The sequence below is a fragment of the Enoplosus armatus genome, chromosome 14, assembly GCF_043641665.1.
Source record: "Enoplosus armatus isolate fEnoArm2 chromosome 14, fEnoArm2.hap1, whole genome shotgun sequence".
NCBI classification, from domain to species: Eukaryota; Metazoa; Chordata; class Actinopteri; order Centrarchiformes; family Enoplosidae; genus Enoplosus; species Enoplosus armatus.
In genome coordinates this window covers 23,728,978-23,752,238 of record NC_092193.1, presented here as the reverse complement: position 1 = coordinate 23,752,238, position 23,261 = coordinate 23,728,978, and the positions used below count along the sequence as shown (strand labels likewise).

The 23,261-nt window shown below is 42.4% G+C and overlaps 1 protein-coding gene across 1 annotated transcript; it reads right to left on the bottom strand.

The window, feature by feature from the left end:
- Window positions 1-239: 239 nt before the first annotated feature.
- Window positions 240-18,267, bottom strand: cnpy1 (canopy FGF signaling regulator 1). Its single transcript, XM_070919373.1, has 6 exons — window positions 18,161-18,267; window positions 16,056-16,158; window positions 15,385-15,500; window positions 3,008-3,220; window positions 992-1,088; window positions 240-381 (listed from the first exon to the last, which is right to left on the bottom strand). The coding sequence occupies exons 2-6, from the start codon at window positions 16,147-16,149 to the stop codon at window positions 341-343; spliced, it is 561 nt and encodes a 186-aa protein (XP_070775474.1). The 5' UTR covers window positions 16,150-16,158; window positions 18,161-18,267; the 3' UTR covers window positions 240-340.
- Window positions 18,268-23,261: the final 4,994 nt, after the last annotated feature.

Genomic DNA, 23,261 nt, shown 5'->3' with positions numbered 1-23,261 from the left:
TTTCCTGCGGCTCAAAGATATAAATCCGCACAGACGAAAAGCACACAAACGCAGCACAAACACAGCCACTGCTTCATTCATGTGCTCAGCTTGTAGGTCTGATTATGATCAGTCATGACCAACAAGAAGCAGTCGCTGTTTAGAGGCAGCAGCTGACAACACAATACTCTGGTGCGACATCAGTGAGCAGCGGTGACAAAAATGAATGTGCACAATGTGGTTTCTTAAGATCGGTCCTTTTATTTATTTCAAAATATTTGTCAAAAAGTGGTTTTGTTAAACGGCCTCTTTCTTGTAATCTCAAAGCTGGTCCCATCTTCGCCGAGTGGAAATATAAACGCTATAACTCCTCCTTTGAGTGACTGCTGTCTTTACAGTAGTCTGAAATCAAAAACAGAAAGACAAAAATATGAGCTAGTGTGTTGACGTTAACGACCTGTCTACATTTATAAATAGCTGTGCTTTGTCGAAAAGTGATGTTTTGCTTTCAGATAGACCTCGATAAAAACAATGGTGCATCCGCACTGGCAGTGGCTTTCAGCTCATTCAGAGATTCCAACAAAATGGCCTCTCTCTCATCTCTGCTGTTACATAAGGCTGAAGAAGCCAAACCCAACGGGGGCAAATAAGCCATATAAGATGATTAAATTAACCACGGATGAATACACTGCACAAAAGTAGTCTTTGCATGTCGTAGTGAAGGCAAAATGCATTGAATCAGATGAAAATATTGAAGGACATGCGGAAACAAGCAAAGACAAAACCAGATTTGAAATTATTTGTCTACAACAAAGCATGCGAATGTGTTTTTGATGTCATCAAACACAATCTTTGGATTCATTTATTCAACTAAATTCTCCATGAATTCCAGCTTTATTCTAGAATGCCTAATTGATTCCACTCGATGCGTTATAGATATCCTGCGTGAGGGAGGGGGGAGGATGAACATAATCATAGCTGTGGTCGAGAGAGTTTGAAGAAGCTGTGGTACCTGAGACTCTGTTGCATAACTTCTCATGCACATGCTCTATGTCCTGGCTGAACAGAGAGATGATATCATCCTCCAGCTCCTCCACCACGGTCTCACACTGAGAGAAAAACACAAGCGCAGAAGAAATAGGAAACAGAGCTGAAGTGGTCGGCCATGCATACACAACACACATGCACACACACACACAGTGTCTTTTCACACTATGACGGGCACGCCGTTTGCAGGGCGGTGGCCATGTTTCCCCTCTGTTTGCCAACTGTTCAGCCATTTTGACGACTCCACGGTCACACCGCTAAGCCACAACTCGACATTGCGTGCTTGATATTTATTTCAACTTTGATACTAGGTCTAGGGTGGATTCAAGCTGGATACATCTTGAATCCTGAATCCTAAACAAAGCACATGGAGCATTCTGAATAGAGCTCAAGAGCGTTTGAAGTGTTCCAATTTTCACGTCTGGCTGCAGTAACCAGATCTACAAGGTGTATGGCAAACAGGCATCCCAGTAACCCAAACTAAGATGACAAAAGGAGTGATTTTAAAACTCAAACACAAATGAGGTTAAACAATAAACTGGCTCTCTGTTCTTTTATTTAAAGTCCTACTAAAGTCGGAAACCTCTTTTGCATGGGAGACCTGGCCATGTAGACGGCAAATGTATCATACTATATATTATACTACATTATATTTTGACCATGTCACATACAGAACAAATACAAGATAAATAAGACTTGATATGATCAGCCATATCTGTATGAAACCTTGGATTAGTTATTGTAATATGTGAACACAGTAGAGGCCCTCTGCATGTTATACTGCAACTGCAGGAAACATAATCCAAATTTTTGTTCCCTTCACAAAAAAAAACACTGCCAATGCTTTAGTCACATGACTCAACATAATGCATAACGTGGCATAGCTAGCAGCTAGCAGCTGCACCAGCATATTCATACATCACTGCAAGGGGGACGGGTGACCGAAGCAACTGACAAAACCAGCTTGCTAAAATATGACACATTTAGATTAAGGAGAAGCTGCTGCTGGAGTGCTGCGTGAGAAGCATGGACAAGTCAGCAGTGTGATGTGCCGCCGTGTGCGCAGTTTGACAGGAACAGCCACTTTGACAATCACCAACAGTGAATATCAAGAAAACGCCAACACAGTGGCACCACAACTATGGACAGTAAAGGCTCCCAGAGACTTGAAACAAAAAGATTTATGTATTTGTTTAATTTTCTCATAGTTCTAATTTCTTAGATATGTGTATAACATTTATTTAGTAAAAAACTGATTAATTAAAAGCAGAGTTTGTGCTGAAAACTAATATATATATATCAAATACATATAAATAAAGCTATCTATTTATATTTATGTAGCACTTGTTGAACTATATGTGTATATATTTACAGTCCTAAAAACTAGGTACTTTAAGGGTTAATATTGACATAAACTGGGGAGACTGTAAATTACATTTCACAAAAACATGACAGTGTACCTCAAATTACAAAACATCATGCCAATAACAATTAAATGTCAGCATGGTCAGACTCTGATTCCAAACTGCCTCAACACTATTAATAAAAAGCCATATTTCTCCTTGTAAACAAAATCATAGCTACATTTACAAAGGCCTCCTACAACAGTTATATTTGGAAGTTATCTTACAGTAGCGTTACCTACCAATACTTCCTGTTGACATACACAGTTGATTGCTTTTGATTGGACAGAGCTACAGGTGTTTCCTAGCAACCAATTCACACAGGGTCTTGGACCAGCAAAGACATTCCTTTAATTCTAATGGAGCAACCCAATTAAGTAAATTAAGTCTGAAAGTAGCTCGTAGTTACTAAGAATTTAGGAAGGACTTAACACACAAATTTAGTGACGGATTAAACTGGAATAACCTGGTCCTGGTCTGCAAATGTCCCTAAATTGGTCCACAGTTATGATTATGAATAACAGTTCTATCTCAAATATAGTATATTCTACAGTCCAATTATGCATTTTTGCACTCACTGCGAATTTCAGGGCGGTGGACGCCTCAGGTCCGTCGAACTGGAAGTTTTTAAAGTCGGGGAAGTCCCCCGTGGTCCCGCTGCTCCTGGGAGCAAACCTCATGTACTGTTTGTGCTGGGTGTCAGGGTCCACGTGGAGGGAGTAGTCACTCATGCTGTCGCACACCCCGTCCAGGAGCTCGTTGAGGTGAGTCTCGGAGCGAGCGAGGGGTACCTGACCACACAACCGAGAGAGAGAGAGAGGAGGAAAACATGGAGACCAGACATTGAGCTATTTTTGGTAGCGTGCGTGTAGAGACGTCCTCTGGGCTCCCAACCGGCCTGGATCTTTTGTCATATGACATTCCTCTTGTTTTGCCAATGCATGCCTCATAGACACACAGCAGGAAAAAATAATAAACCCAACCTAAAAATATTAAAAAATACACTTCCGAATCTGAGATGGCACCTATTTCACTTCCCTGGCAACCAAACAGCAAACGCTTAGCTTATGGTGAGGAAAAAAAAAAAATCTTTATACACCACTGTGATGTTGAAAGTCCTCCTCAGAATCCGGGTTGCCCCGGTGCAGCTGTGTTACACCACAGGGCTCTGTGTGGGTCAGCAAGGTGACCTCTTGTTTCCGCTGTTTTCTCCATCCTCACTAACAAACCTCACCCTCCAACTCTGACTTTTAACCTGCGTTCATACCCTCCCCACCTCTCCGTTCAAACTCTCCACCGTCCTTTTCCTCTCCCCCCTTTGAGGACAAAACAGTGAGGTGGTGGTGTCTAGACGGGTCAAGACAGGTGCAGCGCCTTGCTCCCACCAACCCCGGAAGGAGATCGGGTGACAGGGGTGACGCCCGGGGGGTGAGGGGGCGAGGACAGGGTGATGAAAAGGGTGAAAGGGGGAAGGGGAGGGGGGGGGGGGGGGGGGCTCCAAGTGGGCTGGAAAAAGCCAAAGGGAGGGGTTGGTTTCCTGAGAAGGGTGGGGTCGGTGGAGGAGATGGGAGAAGCAGGAGGCCTTAACAGAAGCCAAGTGCAGGGTAAACAGCTCATCTTTTCAGCCCCCGCACTGCCTCTGCTGCTTCTTTTTGGCCCATTCATCCCCCCTCCATCCTCCAATGATCAAAGGAGGAAATCTTCCTTGTCTTCTTTGGTCAAAAGGTGGCAGGGTGGGGGTGGGGGGTACGGCACAGAGAGGAAGAGGGGAGGGTTGGAGGGCATCTTGCAGATGAACTGGGGTTTTGTAACAATGTAGATATATTATTCCCTGACCCCTTTTGTCTCTTTTCAGAATTGGCTGTGTTCCTTTCCGGGCCAGGCCTACTGATTACATTATACATACACGTACACACACACACACACACACACTCTCTCTCTCTCTCTCTTCGAGATGTCACAAAGTGACAAAGGGCCTCTCCGCCATCTGTTTTCCACCAAATCCTTCCTTTGCATTCTCTGTTTTATTGCCTCTTCCTCTGCTCAACAAATAACTTCTTCATAGTAAAAATAAATGGAGCCAATCACTAATCCCTCTGTCTTTAAGGCCGATCCCACCTTTTTTAACTTCTGATTCACTCAGTGGAAGATCCCTTGAGCTTGACAACACTGTTGTGCTGAGGAGGAAGGAAGTTGGCCGGTCAACAGAATGTGTTACAGCACAGGGCCAAAGGTTGGGGGGGGGGCGAGCACAGAGGGATGTAGGTCACGCAGGCCAATGACGATGAGGTTCACCTATCAATCAAAATCAGCTTGTGATTACTTTAACACCAGTAGCGACATTTCGTCCGCTGAATGAGCAAAATTAGTCATTATGTCTTTTCTGGTCTCGCATATTTGGGGGACAGATATTTGGAGGACATATTTGGGGGACAGATATTTGGAGGACAGACAGTTGGAGGACAGATATTTGGGGAACAGATATCTGGAGGACATATTTGTGGGACAGATATTTGGGGAACAGGTATTTGGGGGTGTCTACTGATGTGCACATTACTTTCTCAATCACTTCATTAATAGTTTGGTCTGAAAATTGTTCAAAATGCCAGTCACATTTTCCGAGACCCCAAGTTGACGTATTTAAATGTCTTGCACTGTCCAACCAACAGTCCAAAGACGTCCAGTTTACTATCGTCAAAAACTGCTACTTATACAATTAAGCCACTGTCAAATTGGTTATTCACTTTCTGTTGACCAACATTTTCCGCTCTACAAACATTGCACACAAAATCATCTTTGTTCATTTGTCATGGAGATGGCTTAGTGTCCATTGTTAATTTCAATTATTAGTATAATTTCATGATCATTAATAACGTTTATTTTGTCATACTACTATTTCAAAGGTCAAGAATTGAAGGTTGTATTTGACATCATGATTTTGTACCTAAAACTGTATAAAAACGATTTTCTTCTATTTGTATATTTCATTTGGTCAAATTTAGGAAGTCCTATGGCTTGGTATATTATATCAGAATTTTCAGTTATTATGGTGGGTATGATTACAGCCTCCGGGTTCATTTTAAGGCTTTGGCAGTTAACTAAAGTGTCAAGATAAAGAAGAAAATAAAATGGAGGAGATAGCATCACTCAACTAGTTTTGGTCATTTTTAATTTGTAATATCGTCATGGGGCCTTTTTGGATGTTGAAAAGTTTAGATTTCATTCACAGCTACGGACCCCTTGTGAAGGTTTTCTTTCCATTTCATTTCATTGTTGACTGGGTCTTGTCTTGCAGTAATGTCTACTCCTGTAAAAACGTTCAAAAGTAAGTACACCAGTGTTATCGGCAAAATGTACATATTAAGTATTAAATGTAACTCAAACGGAAAATGACAGCTTTCAAGGATTTATATCATTAACATATATTAGATAATTATTATCACTTATGCATTATCATGTAGGTAGCATTTACATGTCATGGTGCAGCTGGCCAAGCTGAAGCTGATTTGGACTATGAAATGCACACTTATTTTAGCAAGACATGTGTCCTCCTTTTGCTTAATATACAGATCAGTTATATTCTTTTTGTCTGAAATCACATGATCAAACAGTACAAGAACTGTGGGGCATTGCATAACTGCTCAAAAGTGTCTGTTCTCATCATATATGTGAATTTGATAAAACTGAGTTTGAAATTTAAATTCAAAGTAAATCCGCAATCTCATCCAAAAAAAAAAGAAAAACTCCTCTCCCCCTACCCGACAATAAAACCACGTCGGTCCATCTCAGCCCTGGGTCTGAGTCATTATCATGCCATGCTACAGAATGGTTTGGAATTAAACCCCTTCCTTGCCAGTCGGAGCCTTGTGAAAGGGAGCTGTCAGTCACAGCGTTGTTTGAAGAATGGGGCGGGGGGCAGTGGTGGTGGTGGGGGGAAGCGACCAGTTGGGCCAGAGAATAGGCTTCTCAGGGATGCTATCCTCCATTCAATTCCCATTGGACAGGGAGGCATTATTGCACCGCTGTGGACAGGGGCCTTTCAATTTCATTGTCCTGGTGATATGGGCCAATGAAGGCCCATAAATGAATAATAATGACAATAATAATAACAATAATAATAATAATAATAATAATAATAATATTGCCATAAATGCAGCAAGTGGAAGGAGAAGCTGAAATGTATTGAAAGTGAAAAAGACTGTCCGCAATAAAGGTTTGATGACAATAATATCACTTCATTATGATGAGAGGAATATTGAATGGTTTGTAATTAGCCGGCGATTCTCACTGTAAACAATATACAAACATGGAACAGCATTAAATTACAGCCAAGAGCTGGTTAACATTGGAAGTGGATGGAGAGCAGGTAAGGCCTGGAACAGTGCTTAAAAGAAATAGGGCAACAGTTTGGGAAATAAGTTTAGCTTTTTTTTCCCATGAGTCTGTTGAGGAGACCAATATCCAGTCTCGAGTCAGGACTTGGTTAGCTTAGCTTTGCCATGACGACTTGAAGTACTGGGAAACTGCAAGCCTGGCTCTGTCAAAAGGAAAAACAATGTAGTTTTAGAGGGAGTTATGTGTATGCTGGAACTATTTCTCAGTGGGAAATCAGAGAGGGATCATGTCTTTGTTGCTGGGCATTGGGATCTCGAGTAACAGTGTGATATTCTGTATAGCCCACCTCCCCCAAGTTCAAAAATACACCTACCAACATATCTAAAACTCACAGATGATCTAGTATCTGTATCTAGTTTGTTTAATCAGTTCACAAACGGAAATATAAAAACAGCAGTTTATGGTTTTAGGGGCAGTGCTGTGTGGCCCTCCTCAGACCTGGTATTATCATGAGTCCTGGGTGATCCGATCACAAGTGGACAGCTCAAAGTACGTCTGTGCACACCTGGCATCAACGTGCGTCTCTCCACATGCGTCTGGAGTGACCACTTGCGATCGGATCTTGCTTCCCCGGTCTATATGCAAATGAACACTTACATTTGATGAATTTACTGTTCATCAGACCACAAATGAGACAAGAATTAGGTTGGAAAAACAAAAGATGCCGCCGGAGTGGAGTGTTTCTGGGGGCTGGGCCTCACTGATCACTGTACATAAACACAACTTTATAACTTTATTCCCTGATTCTGGTGGAACTTAATCTTCAGTTTTATGGCGAAAATATTGTCTGGTTTTCCCTCTGATGTCCTCCAGCTGCTCTGCCTCAACTCTCTGTGATTGACGGAGTTTACCGACGTACAGATAGCTTGACTTGTTGCTAAAGTAACCGCTAACTGTAGCTATCGTTAGCTAATTAGCTCAGTTAATCATGCAGCTAGCTATTGGCTGTAAAGCTTAAATAAAGCTTTATTTAACCTCCTCCTCCCGGAGGTCCAAAGCTCCTGTGCTAGCAGTGTAAACACCAACACTCTCCCGGTGCTCTGAGCTCACAGTCCAGGCAGCGGAGCGCTAGCTGCATGGCTAACTAACAGCAGCTACAGTTAGCGCTACTTTAACAACAAGTAAAGCTATCTGTCCATCAGTAAACTCCGACAGACAGTGTGTTTCGTGTGTACTCTATCCACGAGAATCTATTTTGCCTGTTGTTGTGGTGTCTTCTTGTTGTTGTTTCGCATTTTACTGAGCAAATCAGTACGTATGTCCGCTTACACAGAGGAAGTCAGTTGAGTGGGCGGCCCTTCAATGTGGCCCAGGACGCATTCGCATACACACTGCTAAAAAGAATGTGGCCATATGCGGCCCAGACCTCCTACGAATGTGGTCTAAGCGTCCTCAAAGGGTCTTGGGTGCATACACACCTGGTATTAGAGCTGTCCGTTTGTTATCGGATCACCCAGGACGGATGTTAATACCAGGTCTGAACATTGCCAGTGACCGTATGCAGCTTCCTGGAGTCTTGTTGTCACAATGAGGTTGTCAGGTTTGGTACCATAGTGCCTTTGCAGAGACCATAACCAAACCTGTACTCCTCAACCATGTCTGGCAACCCGCACTAAATAAATAGTTCCAGCATGTAACTCCCCCTGAAACTACAAATGTCTGTTTGTGTAAACACTCAAGCTAGGTGCTAGCTAGTGAGATTTGTTGCTAGGTGGATTTTTGAACTTTGGAGGGTGTACAGAGGTTGACACTGCCTCTCCAGTAACAAGGAAATGATCCCTAACAGGCTCGCCACTGACAGATAATTCCTTTAAGAACCCAACAACAAAATCAGTAAACCGCATGTCACCTCAGCCACATTTCCAGGCCATGATATTCTGTGTCACTGTGTCAGCAGGCTTTTGTGCATCCTCTCATTCTCAATGCATGACTTCCCACCGGTCACTATGAGATCAGCTTGCTGCTCCAACTAAGTTCAATGTCTTTGGAGGCTGCAAATGTGTCATTGTTGCAGCAGGCAGGTTTAACTTTTGTGCCACAGAGCAGCCCCATGCCCCCAGGAAGTCCTACTGTGAGGAGGCCAAAGAGCAGAGACTTAAAACCTGCAAATCCTCCTCGCTGATGGCATCTAAGCTGTGACATCCCTCCCTCTCCGATTCACACTAGGTCAAAAGCTGCTGAAAGGGGGGGGGGGCGGGAGGGCATGGGATCAAGGTTTGGCTTCTTCTGTGGATCAGTAACATTTGATTGACCAAACAATACAACAGGTGGAGGTTAGTGTCAGCTAAGGGCAGAGGAGGAGCTCATCTCTGGAGGAGCCACACTATCCAGGCCTGGTGACCATAGCATGAACAACCCAAAACACCAGTCTTCTCCAGAAAAACTGATCTGGGTTGAAGTAATGCATTTAAAGAAAAAGTCTCCACTGTTACATGAATAAATCAGGGTGTCCGTCCATCAGAGACTTGGAGAAGACATTTTAAACTAAATATGAAGAAGTTCTAGTACTAATGAACAGTATCGTGAGTACAACACAGATGTAACCATTAGGGCTTCTATTAAAAGGTATGGTTCTGCTGTTTAAAGGGGCACTTTTTAACCTGAGGAGTACTACTCAGCCGATACAAACAGTGGTCTAATGTTTCCTGTGGCTCTGGAGGAGTTCTGACAACCCTGATGATGTCATGTGGAGGAGTCAGCCTCAGCTGGGTTACCCAGAAGGTAACATCTACTGATGTGCAGTGTAGGACCCAGAGTGTTTGGAGCGTGACCCCAAAATCTTTGCTACTTAAATTCAGACCATCTGTTTTTTTGAGTGAGTCCCCAACATTATGGAAGTGCAATAATAAAATCGCTGGAGTAATAAAATCTAATAAAATCAGATTTATGTTGAAATCTCTGCTTCTTCTCCTTGTATGGTTGTTGAGGCAGTTTCAGGTATTTTTTCAATAAGCATCAATATAGCAAGCATGCTAGCGTAACCTCTGCCGATGAGTTTACTGCAAACCTGTTGCTTTTCCCTTAAAATGGCGCACGCACACACACACACACACACACACACACACACACACACACACACGTACACACAGCTAGGGGGCAAACCAAATGAAATCCAAGCAGGACCCACAGGGGGCACAAGAAGAGTAATTAGCATTCATATCTAAATTAATCCAGCATTAATAGGACCATGAAGAACACTTTTCTCTAAGAGAAGGTCAGAAGAACAAACATTGAAAGTTTTATAATCAGGCAAGGGTGAAGAGTCGCGCTGGAGAGGTGGAGTGACCTCCGAGAGTTGAAAGGCATGAAGACGTCCTTGTTAGCTTAGCTACAAACCTACGGCCCTGTCTTCGGTTGCGGTAGTTTTGTAAAAACAATCTAAACAACCAACTCTCGCTAGTTTTTACTCCGATGTGTTTTGGATGCAGTGTCTGCGTGGTTACATGTTGTTCCTCATGATTATGTTTGTTTTGCTGCAAAAGAAGCTCTGGATTGTGCCATACTGCTGAGTGTCGTTACCTTGGCAATACACGTCTATGAATTTGGGGGGTATTCGTTTGACTGTTGAGTTCAAATATCAACAATCTTTCTTCCAGAATGGCTGACCCCACCTTTGAGTTTTCACCGTCAGTCTTTTCACAAAATCAGACAATCTGATTTTAACACTATTTCTGACATGTATTTCACCAAGTGTACAATCTACAGATTTTGCAGCACTACAGGTGTCAACCCCAGATTTCCCCTTCACACCCCAAGTGTCAACATGTGGGTGATTCTCTGGGATGGGTGCCTTTTGGATCATACCATGTTTGAAAAGAATGCCTCAAATAATTTTATTGTTTAGCATTTCTTTCTCACTAAATGTCATTTTGAGTTGGACACAAGTAGAATTTTTATTTCAAAATACTCACAATTTGACTGTCAAAGCAGGTCATGCAGAACTTCATCTAACATCGGCCTTCATATTTGATCATGATATTTGATCAAAAATAAGTATTAACATTAGGATTTTATTAGGCTTTCATTTTTCTGATTATCCTGTAAATTGTACACACACAGTTGAACAAACATTAACCTCATATTTCTTCTTATCATCAAAATATTAATAAAACCCCATCAAATAACAAGGTTGAACTCAGCATGACGGGGCTGAAAATGATAACAGGGCTGAAGGACGATCAACATTTTATGAAGTATTTAACCTTAAATCAAAAAAATCACGCATAAATTCATCACAGACATCAATGGAATGGATCTGTCCACATGGTCAGTAGTAAAAAAAAATCTTTATAAAATATATAGGCTACTGCTACGAAAACTGCCTCGCTGGAATTTCATCTTGATTAAAACTAGTATTCATTACATAACATTTAACTCTAAAAACAGGAACATAAAATGTCAATTCATGCATCCATTATTCAGAGAGCCTGTCCCACACTTCCTTCTGAATTTCCATATATAGTGGTGTCACAGGCTTAGGGGGCGGGATGAGCTCAAGCACATCATCAAACAGATACCACAGCACATCCTCACAAATAAGCCAGAAGAACCTGTTTGGTCCGGCACAGTGCACGCACTTAACTTGAACATGGGTTTCATCCGAGGCAAGGATTATTCCTAGATAAAAAACCTTTATCAAATCTGAGCACACACACCACTGCCATAGCACCTGTGGGTCTTCCCAATGGATTTATGTCTGCCTCTGTGGCACAGCAGCTGGCACCTTCTTGTCAAAGCTAAAATGCTGTGTGTTCAAACACTCACAGCGTAACCGCTTCTGGTTCGAGCACATACAGCCGACATCACGAGATATTCTCTCTCCTGGAGCAAGAGTTACTACCTGATGTATTCTCACGGTTCCTGGGACTGCTGGTAGGTTTGATGGCATTCTCTCAAGTGCCAGCTCAACAGTTTCACCATCGGCAAAGAACAACTTGGTAGATGTGTTCGTCTCCAAAAAGGGCCTTGAAGAGCTCATGTGTATCTTAGATGTCCTGGCCATGGCTTATTAGCACGTCAGCAGTCCTCTCCAAGGCTGCTCAAACATGATCTGGTGCTCCCGTACTGTGGCTAACCTCAATAAAATTCCCAGTCCCTGCCTTGATGCCTCTTTTCTCCAGCTCTGTGCTAAAAAGGAATGGATTACCCTTCTGCTCGTACTGGGTACAAGGACCATCATTTAAAAAGTGTACCACAGAAATCTGTGTTGCCAGCACATAATCCAATACAGGGTTCAGATGCTCCCGTATAGCTGCTAGGCTTTTGTGCTTTGATGGGGATATTGTGCTGAAGCAGGCCATTTCTTGGATACCACCTACATAAACAATGTAGTGTTGCCTGCTGGTGAGTTGATCCAAAGCGCACTGCTTGGATTTCAGAACTGTACTTGCAGGTAAAGTTCTCAGAAAAATCTATGTGAATTGCGCATTCGTCAGTGGCCATGCTCTTCCTCAGCTCACGGTAGTAGGCATACTGCTGCCTAACATTGAAGGAGAGCTTCTTGAGCTTGCTCAGGATTGTTTGGAACTCCCCAGGAAGTTGCTCCCAGGGACCCTCAACAGTTATCTTTACTGTTGGCCCCTCCTGATCATTCATTTTTGCCTTCTCTTCTGTCCCCCACTGAGTATAGGGCACCTTTTCTGCACTGCCATATGCACTCAAGAGCGGAACTGTTTTGTCTTTGCAGGTTTCCCACTCCCCATACATACAATCCTTGCTAACGGTATCACAGCACACAATTTCTCTCAAGACTTGAGGTCTCAATCAGCTTCAGCTGACTAAGCTTTTCTGCCAGAAAGCTTAAATTCTCCTGCAACTTGCACATGCTTGTCTCACGGTAGGCCACAAAATGCAGGGTATGAGATCATCACATCGTTCCCTGCTAGAACTTTTCTGTGGAGGTTTCTCATTGTGTCTGCAAGGAACCGTTTCTGCATATTCTGAATATTTTATTTTGTTTTGCTTTATAATGCAAGTGCACCTGGTTCTATTAATTGATGGCTTTAAAATGCATTTTGTGGTTTCCTGGGATTGAAAAAGTAAATCTGGGGGATTTAAAGTGCATCCGATTCAGAGGATGTGTCGACACCATTAAGGAGTTAAATTAGACTCTAAAATGTACTTTCCATTTCTGATATTCATCCTGCAAACCTGTTAAAGCTGACTGTCATAAATCATTCTTAAGACCAAAATCTTAGCAAAAAAACTTTATTGTTTTAAGAACTGTCTGTGTTCAACTTGTCGAGTCTTACGCAAATTAATTTCGATTCTCCTAAAAATATGATAGGCACGGGAAAATTTATATAAGGTTACAAAAGGAAATAAAATCACAATGAACAATACAAACACAATTTACACCTGCGAGGTCGAAGGCACAATGTATACGCCACCATCTGAACCATATGCACACTGTAAATCAAACAGTTTCTAGAGTGTCAGCTTTGATAACCTCCTCTCTCCATCTAATACTTTGTAAGCATGACAATGTTCAGTGAAGAGGTTAATCAGAAGCTCATGAACAACAACGTAGATAACAGAGTCTACTAAAAGTTAAATCTTATTTATTTTAGAGAACACTGGCATGTCACCCTCAGTGGAACCGCAGGTGACCAGACCTTTCCTATACCCATTCATTCCCATTCAGCTTCACCCAGTTAGCTAAGAATAAGAATAAATGTCTTTATGCAGACATTTTGCAACCTAGCCAGCATCTCAATGGTAATTAGTAGTCCACATTCAATCTGTTTTAATGGTGATATTTCCTAGTGATAAGCTATGGCCATTGGATATTGTTTTGCAGGTGATTTTGTGATGCTCATAAAGTTTTTAATCTTGGTTTTTGTGTTCCAAGTACCCACAGGCAAAAGCAAAAGAGCAATTCGTGTTTTGACAAAACGTTTTCTGATTTCTGAGATGTTCAAAGAGTAACTTCATTTCATACTGAGCCACCCCTTCACCAACATGTCATGAAGGAACTGTAAACTGTTGAGAGAGGAATTGGACACACATTTCGCACGATAGGCAGAACAGCATGAAAACAAGACTCGTAGTTCCTTCAGCAAGTCACGATGTTTATGGCTGCTGTGGCTGCGGATACCAGACATTTGCCAAAGTGAGCCCTTCTGCATCTCATGGACCTGGACCTGTACCTGCACCCAGAGGACAGCACAGTGATGTGGTGAGTGAGTGGGTGAGTGATTTGAGTGATTTGGGCACCTATCTGATGTCAGATAGGCACGGATGTCCTTATATGTTATCTCTGCTCCAGGCACAGACCAGGTGTTTATGTTGATGTCATCGTTGCCTCGTAACGTTAGGTTTACAGTTTGCCTTTGGAAATTCTTCCAAAGACTTCTGGAACTTGGCCCGGCCAATCAAAAGAAAGTGGGCTTTGAGGGAGGGGGGCCTTAAAGAGACAGGAGCTCAAATGGCTCGTGTCAGACAGAGGGTGAACTGAGGGGCTGCATGAAGGGCCAGAATAAATCAGGACTGTGAATCATGCTAAGTTACTCTAGTGGAATCACAAAATGAAAATATAGAGCTGGAAATTAGCATAATAGGTCCCCTTTAACGGCATATTGATAACTCTTTGAAAAAATACTTTTGTAAAGCCACTGATTTCACAGATAATATACTGTATATCATCATTAAAATATAGATATTTTATCCCTTTCATCCAGCCCTCCTGACTACTACCGATCAGTGCAGCTATCAGTAACAGGCCAGGAAATCAATAGCAGAGCTGGACACCTCATGATAGCCTGGTCCCTGGGTAATAGAGGATGTCCAGGTTCCAGTGGGACGTGACCTCATTAGGCAAGGAACAATAACCTGGATCCATAGTCTCACTGTGTTCATACAGCATCGCACACAAAGCCACAGCAACACCAGAGATCAATCTACTCTGAGGAGAAAAGGACTGCAGTGATACCTCCATATCACTGTATACAGCCTCTCTGTGAATCACAGCATTTATGTGAAGCTTCGCAATGTTTAAGTGTTGCTTTATTTTGCATGAGGCAAGCCCAATATGTGCAGATATTAACAGAATGCAAGAGTGAGTTTCCCATTTGACATGTTACATTTCTCATAATGCAACTAGATGGCATCTTTCATTAGATTCTCTCTGCCTGTAAACACAGGGTTTCTCTTGTAAGTCTGTAGTCTCCAAATCCAAGCTGAGATAGCCGTGATGACATCGTAGCTTCTTAGACTTGACAAAGACCCTCCAGAGCCATCATATAATTGTTTTCACAGGCTGATTAGTACTCCTCGGAACAAGTAAATAGATTTTGATCATCTAATGGATGATCCGCAAATGAGCCATGTGACGACAGATAACTAGTCTCGAAACCTGCGCATGTAAAAACCAGCAAGCACCAAAGCGAGGATGCTTTTGCGCTCGCGGATACTGTTCTGTGTGCTCTGGTTTTTCATGTTTTTTCTATTTTTCTCCACGTTTTTATTTTCATTATTGTATGTGTTTTGTCCTTAGGGCTCCTGGTTGGCATATACTTAAACCAATGCATGTAACCAAGAGCTGCACATCAGTGTACTGTACCTTTTTGTCTTTCATCGTTCCGTCAGGGTTGAGTCTAAAGCCGCCGACGTTGATGGTTTTCTTTGGGTCCACCTGACTGATTGAGTAGTTCAGTTCATCCACAATTGCCTTGCATGCTGGGGAAAACACAGGTAAACCTCAGTGATGGCAACAATACAAGCTGCAGCTCACTGTCAGGAATTTAGTAAACATCAGTAGATACGTTAAATAACGAGTCATTCAGAAGATCATTCTTGGTAAATGAAGAGCATTACATGCCCAGCAGTGAGCATGCAACTGTTAATAAGCTATACTGACTGACACTTTGTTTTACAATCTGGATTTCATTTTTGTATTTTTAGTCATCATTCTTATTGGGCACAAAGGTTCAGACAATCCCAACAACCATCATTAATACATAGGCCAACATTTGTGTTACAACAAAAACACGTTGTTGTTCATTGTTGTATTGTTTAAATATATACTTTTATATATATATATATATATATATATATATATATATATTTATCTTCTTTCACCTACTTGCATGTACATAATAGCAAGAGTCAAATTCCTTGCATGTGTACACACGCTTGGCCAATAAAGATGAACAACAATTTCTTTGAACAACAGTGGCCCTCAACAAGTTATTCCTCTAACAGGATCATTCAGTCAGAGAACTGATGACTTACCAGAACAGTAGAGCACCTCGTCCCTCTTCCCCTGAACGCTGCTGCTGAAGACAGCTAGCACCATCACAGTCATCTGAATAATCCATGAGGCCATATTGATAATCTAACAAGGCAGACAGACAGTTATACTGACAGTGTGATTAGACAGTAGCACATTCTCAGGAAACCAAAGTCTAATACGTGACATTAAGATATCATTAAGGGATTCCAACAAGCAAAATAAATGACCAAATTGCCTTTTTCCATTCAACTGAAATTGAATCAACCAGCACGTCACCCTGAGCAATAATACCTCATCGTTTATCCATTTTCAAGGGATTTGTATTGTGATATGAAATAATATTCTTATCAATATTGTGATATTGATTTCAACCACCTCTAGTCCTGTGCACACATTTAAGCACATTTCCAGTCAGCAAAGTAAACAGTGGTGGTTCATTAAGGCCGGCAGGGCGCCACCCCTCCTGCAATTCCACTTGTGACATATACATATTTTAATGAAAAATCAGTAATGTTATTGCTGTGTTGTGTGTGTGTGTATACATTTAAGTTGTTACTCTCACATAAATCATACATTATAACAGAAACGTGCAAGCACTGCCTACAGTCTTTATCTGTGTGCCGAAAGCCAATAAATTGAATATGTTCAGCTTTCCCTGGTGGCCCCTGATTGGTTGACACGGCACCAGAAAATAACTGGATCTGGCGCAGCACATTTTTCGCCCAAGAAATGTTGCCAAATCGGGCGATTTCGTCCCATGTAGGTGGCTGTAGGATGGGTATTACGTCGGTAAAAATTAGCTTGGGTGGGTTGACAAAACTTTGGCCTAATTTGTCATGGTGTGGACGTTTTTCTTATTTTTTTCCAATATTAATAATCTTATTTTCTGGCTAATAATTACTTTTGTGAACCAACCTGACAACACTGCTCAAGTACCAAGAAGAAGTACTGAAACACGAGCGGAGGAGATTGATAGACAGACACAACACGTCACATAGTTTAGTTTCTTAGCCTGCTAGCTTTTCGTGGCTGTAAATAGTGTGTGTGTGTGTGTGTGTGTGTGTGTGTGTGTGTGTGCGTCAAACTCCGACACAGACAACAGAGCACAGAAGCAGCGCGCCCGTAAATGACACCAAAACGTGGTACGGACTCTCAACATAGCTTTTTATTACGCGACAGTATGGCGGATAGCATGCCAAGATTTAGTAGCCCCACCTAGTGGAAAAGTCACGCCACGCCACTGAAATCAAAAGTGTAAAAGTGGGTGTTTTGTTCTCATTATTTCATCGATGCCTCACACCCAGTGCACCTATATCATTCATTGACAGGGGTGCAAAGAGGGAGGAGCTGTTTTGGGCGCCCTGGTTCCAGAGGTAAAAGTCCTATTAATTTTCCCATAGACTGTGTTATGGAACTCACAGTTGAAGCACTGCTATGGCTTAGATCAGCGTGGAGCTCTCCTGTTGAATCATCAGTACAAAAGATTCCTTTTGGTTCCTTTTGATTAAAAAAAAGTAGATAAGACTTTCAGTCCACAGGGTGCACCAAACTAAAACAAACTCTCAGGGGAGGACCCGGGAGATGTTCCTCAGTCCAACACCTGTACAGGTATGCAGGGACAGTCTCATACCTTTTCACTTCCACATAATTTGCTCCTCACACTTTCGATGATCTTAAATAACTGTGTAATGGCATTCTGTAACATTATTTAGGCTCCATTTCTACAGCAGACTTACTAGTCTGACAGTGAGGACCCTTAACAGAGCAGCAAAGGCAACTCCAGGTAGAAAACACAACAACGTGTGTTACCTGTGGGCAGACGTGCGTCATGAATTAACTACGGCATATCATTTCCATAAAATGTCACATTTCAAAATGATTTAACCCTACTTGCAAACCCCCCAGCTGTGTACCACATATTAAATACATTGAATGATATTCTAACCCCTGCTGGTTGGTGTGTTGGTGCATGCCGAACTGTGGGGTGACTCAAGTCAAATCGTAATATATGCATATGTAGCCCATATCGCGGGGGCTTTAGTGCTCCGTATTGTGGGCTACATTTCCGCGCTGGGGTAGCTGATCGGCAGCCAGCTCATCTTACCTGGCGGGGGAGGCAGGCAGCGGACGGGGGCTCGTTGGGACTCGGTGACAGTGGCTGTTCCGACTACAGTGACGAGCTGTCATCAACTAGTTGTTCCGTGCATGCTCACTATCTGGGCACAAGTTACTGATCTGCCATCACCACCGTCAAGTTCAATTCAGGCTATAGCACAGGTCCGCCGTTTCCGGTCGTAATTTTCAAAGTAAAACATTCATTGACCAACACTTTGCGTAATAAACGGGGACTGAGACGCTGAGAACAGTTCACGTGCAGGCAGTATGGCACAGTGAGTAAAAAGCGTCTTGCTAACATGTTCACCCTGCACTACTTTATCGCGTTCTCCTTACTAGACGAGCTGTGCTTCGGCTCGGTCACCTCACTTCCCCTCTCACTCCGGCCTCGCTCCCTCTCGCTTGACGCAGCACACAGTGAACCGGGTGTTTACGTGCCCGGCTGTGGTGTAGCCACGTTCCGGCATCGGCCTGTCCACCAATCATATTCCAAACTCAAGGGACACAGACCAATCAGACAGCTGCGGCGTCTCGGGCGGGTTGTGTCGTTGATCCGCGCGTTTAGTGACCTGCAGAAAAACTGTTAAAAGCAGAGGCGTGTCCAGACTATTAGGCTGAGGTGGCTGTCATAGTAGACTGACTAATGCACACACACACACACACACACACACACAGATAATACACATTAAATAAACATAAACATTCATAAATATCAACAAAATTAAAACAAATAAGCCCATGTGGAGAAAATATTATACAAAAGTGTGCCAAACTTTAAATCTACAATACAAATCTCTTACAGAAAATGCGCAACAGTGTAATGCCACAAAAGCTACTGGCTACACTGGTTCAAACTAACATCCCGCCTCTGACCGGGCAGATGGCCAATCATAGTTTAGGATAATGGGGTGGCATCGGGGGCAGCCAATGAGATTTCAGCGAAGGCCAGTGGAATTTATTTACCATGCCCCCAAAAATCTGTCTTTATAAATCCAGGCAGTAACACATCAAATGCTTGCTTGATATGTATCGATATGATTATAATAGCCAACAATTGTATACATACAGTGTTATATAGTGCATTCTGTAATTGGGATAAATTTCAACAATTTTTAATAAAAGTATTTTATGGTGAATTTAAGTATTTGTGATTGCTGTAAACAGTGATGGACCTTACTGAACAACTACATGACCCTCCTCCAAACACAACAGCTCAGCTCTCAGGCAACACATTGTAACTCTTTCCCACCTGAGTGTGTGTGTGTGTGTGTGTGTGTGTGTGAGAGTGTGTCAGTGAGTGTGAGACAGGGAGCCAGGTGGTGTCTTCACAGGGGGATCTGACCTGGTTTCCCTGCTACTAATTGAATGTCATCTGTAACATCAAGGTCTTCATTGCACAGGTAGATAAGAATGTCCTCAGTACAGTATGGCATGCAGTGGTGTGAGCTGGGTAAAAGCAGTCAGGTTATATTGTGCAGTAAATAAGATTTAGCAGTATGCTGATGAAAGTGTGCTTTTGAGTTTTGGGAGGTGTATTGTCAGTATTTCACCTAAATAATACATCTGATAGAAAAAATACACTTTATACACAAAATTATAGTTGCTCAAGGTTTTCTGAGACCCTGAACAGACTTGGCTAAGGGCCATTACCGAAAGCTACCTTGTCTCTTGTAGTGCATGGTGTGAAAATAAATAGTATTAAGTATTAAAACATGGGACTAAATTGTTGACTAAATTGAGATGTGAAATGGGTGTAACTTGGTAAAAGTTACGTTAATGTGAGTCCAGGTTAAAAAAGCATGTCTCACAGATTATTTTGTGTCATGAATGTTGGTGTTTTATTTAGCTGAGTTTTCTTCATGTGTGAAGTAACACACACTGCCTTCCAAAACTGATAATGCTACGTAATATCACCTCATGTCATATGTTAGGTTTAGTTAGCATGTTTCTTGACTAACATTACACCTACACTGAAGGTAAAGCTGCATTTTTAGTAGCACTTTCTAAAAGATAGGCTAGATGTGTGCTTTGATTTGTTTTATTTGTGGAATTATTTTAAACCACATTTACAGTACTGTTACCTTCTCATCCTGAGTGAAAAGAATTTGAAAAGTTAAAGTAAATTATCCTCTTTCATGGCTTCTATGGCAACAAAGGAGAGGACCCCTGCTCCCTCTGGACCCTGCAGTCTTGCAGACCTGTGGTAAGAGTGAGATCTGCAGTTGGACACTCTTGGACACAGACAATATAGGCAAGCGTTAGAGAGGGACAGAGCCGTTGATTCATCAGAATCAGAAATACTTTATTGATCTCCGGGGGGAAATTGTACAGTACCAGTGCTCCCATTCAAGAGTAGAAAGCAGCATAAAATTAGAAATAAAAGTATGTACAAAATATAGAAATAAAAAATAGAAAATAAAAAATATACACATTTACAATATTTAAGTGAAAAATAAAAGTAAAAAATATATACAACAGGAAAGTATATATATATATATTACATATATATACATATATAGTCTGTTTCTTCTGAGTGTCTGACACTCAGAGGGAGGAGTTGAACAGTTTGATGGCCACAGGCATGAATGATTTCTGTGGCGCTCCGTTGTACATTTGGGAGGAATGAGTCTCCCACTGAAGGTGTTCTTTTGCCTGACCAGTACGTCATGGCCTTGCGGATCAGTTTATTGAGTCTGTTGGAGTCCGCCACCCTCAGCCAGCTGCCCCAGCATACAACAGCATAGAGGATAGCACTGGCCACCACAGACTCATAGAACATCCTCAGCATAGTCCGGCAGATGCTGAAGGACCTCAGCCGCCTCACAAAATAGAGACGGCTCTGACCCTTCCTGTACAGGGCATTAGTGTTCTTTACCCAGTCCACTTTATTGTCAATGTGAACTCCCAGGTACTTGTAATCCTCTACAATATCCACACTGACCCCCTGGATAGAAACAGGGGTCATCAGCACCTTGATCCTCCTCAGATCCGCAATCAGCTCCTTTTTCTTTGTCACATTGAGCTGTAGACGGTTCTGCTCGTACCATGTGACAAAGTTGTCCACAGCAGCCCTGTACTCCTCCTCATAACCCTTACTGATACATCTAACTATTGCTGAGTCATCAGAAAACTTCTGAAGATGGCAGGTCTCTGTGCAGTAGCTGAAGTCCGTGGTGGGTGCACTGGGGGCTTATCCAGGTGGGCGTAGACATGGTTGAACAGGTAGAGGATGGCATCCTCAACTCCAAGTCGGCTGATAGGCGAACTGAAGGGGGTCCAAGTATGGCTTGACCATGACGTCCAGACCAAAGTAAGAGCTTACTTGAACTTTCCCACACCATCATGAGCTGTCAGCACTGCTGAACATATGAGCAATAGGCCTATACTTTGCATTCTCTCTATATATATATGTGGTGTGTGTGTGTGTGCAGTATACGCAAAGGTTGCTCTGTATAAAGCATGGTCAAGGTGAACATATGAGTGTGTTGTGATCTATCTAATGACACATGGGCAAACAAGGATTATGTGACCGTTCTGAACAAAGACAGGGAACATCACACTGAACTCTGTGGTGTCCCTGGCTCGGGCTGCAAGGAACCTGGATGTGACACTGGATGACCAGCTGTCCAGGCTGGCGTGCCTGCATGTGCCATCTGACCTCTGCAGCTCATCCAGAATGCAACAGCCCGGCCGGTGTTCAACTTACCCAAGTCAAAGACTTACACATGACACACACACAAGTTATACGTTATATTAACGTACATCGCCCCTGTCCCCCCTGCGTTACATGTTACATGTTCGTACATTATTTATCTATTTACCTTATATTTTTACATGCTTGTTGTCTGTCAGATTAAATGTTAAATAAATGTAGCACCATCAGACCACGGCAAATTCCTTGTAATGTATGTTACTTGGCAATAAACAGTTTCTGATTCTGATTCTGATTCTGATTCACCCACACTTCACTGCTCCTCCGCACCGTGCACTGGCTACCGGTGGCTGCTCGCATCCGATTCAAGACAACCGTGCTGCGAATGGTTCAGGCCCATCCTCCATCCAGGACATGGTCAAACCATACACCCCAGCCCTCCCACTATGCTCTGCTACTGCCAATCAGCTTCCTTCTCCCTCACTACGAGGGGGGGGCTCAACAAAATCAGGACTGTTTGCGGTCCTGGCTCTACAATGGTGGAGTGAGCTCCCCGGCAACATCAGGACAGCAGAAACTCTGCACGACTGAAAATTCACCTGTTCAAACTGCACCTTGGTCCATAAACAAAAAGTGTTAATCCTCAAGATGTTAACATATCAAGAAACACCATGGTTATGTAATTTAATTTAGGATAAACTCTTTCTCGATCTTTTAATTAGCACTTATTGTAAGTCACTCTGGATAAAAGTGTCAGCTAAATAAAGGCAATGTAATGTAGCATACAACATAATTATCCTCTACAATATATTACATAACTCATTGCTTTTCCCTGGAATTGCCTTTTCTCATGTACCTTAATTGTTGTTGTTTTTTAAGCCATGCATGGCTCTGTGGATAGCAACATCTGTCTGTCGGTCAGTCGACAGTCCACCGCATTGGTCCAGACTGAAATATGTAATAATAACTATGGATTGTCATGAATGGTACAGATATCCATGGTGCCCAGATGATAATTTGTTTTCCCTTATCCAGTGAAGTATCTCAATATCTGCTGGACAGATTGGCACAAAAGTTTGTACAGACATTCACGTTGCCCTCAGGACTTGTAAGAACTTTGGTGATCCTCTGACTTTTCACGTTGCGCCATCATCAGGTGAACATTTTAATGTGGCCAATACTTTATGTTTATGAACAAATACCTGCAAAACTAATGACATTCCCATCAGCCTCAACTGTACTTTGTGTTTGCTGCTATCCAGCGAATATTAGCATACTAACATGCAAAACTAATATGGTGAACATGGTAAACATTCATACCTGCTGAATATCACCATGTCGGTTTTGTTATTGTGAGCATGTTAGCAGACTGATGACTGACTGACTGCATGCATTTAGCTCAAAGCACCCACGACACACCACTCACAGAGCCGCTAGT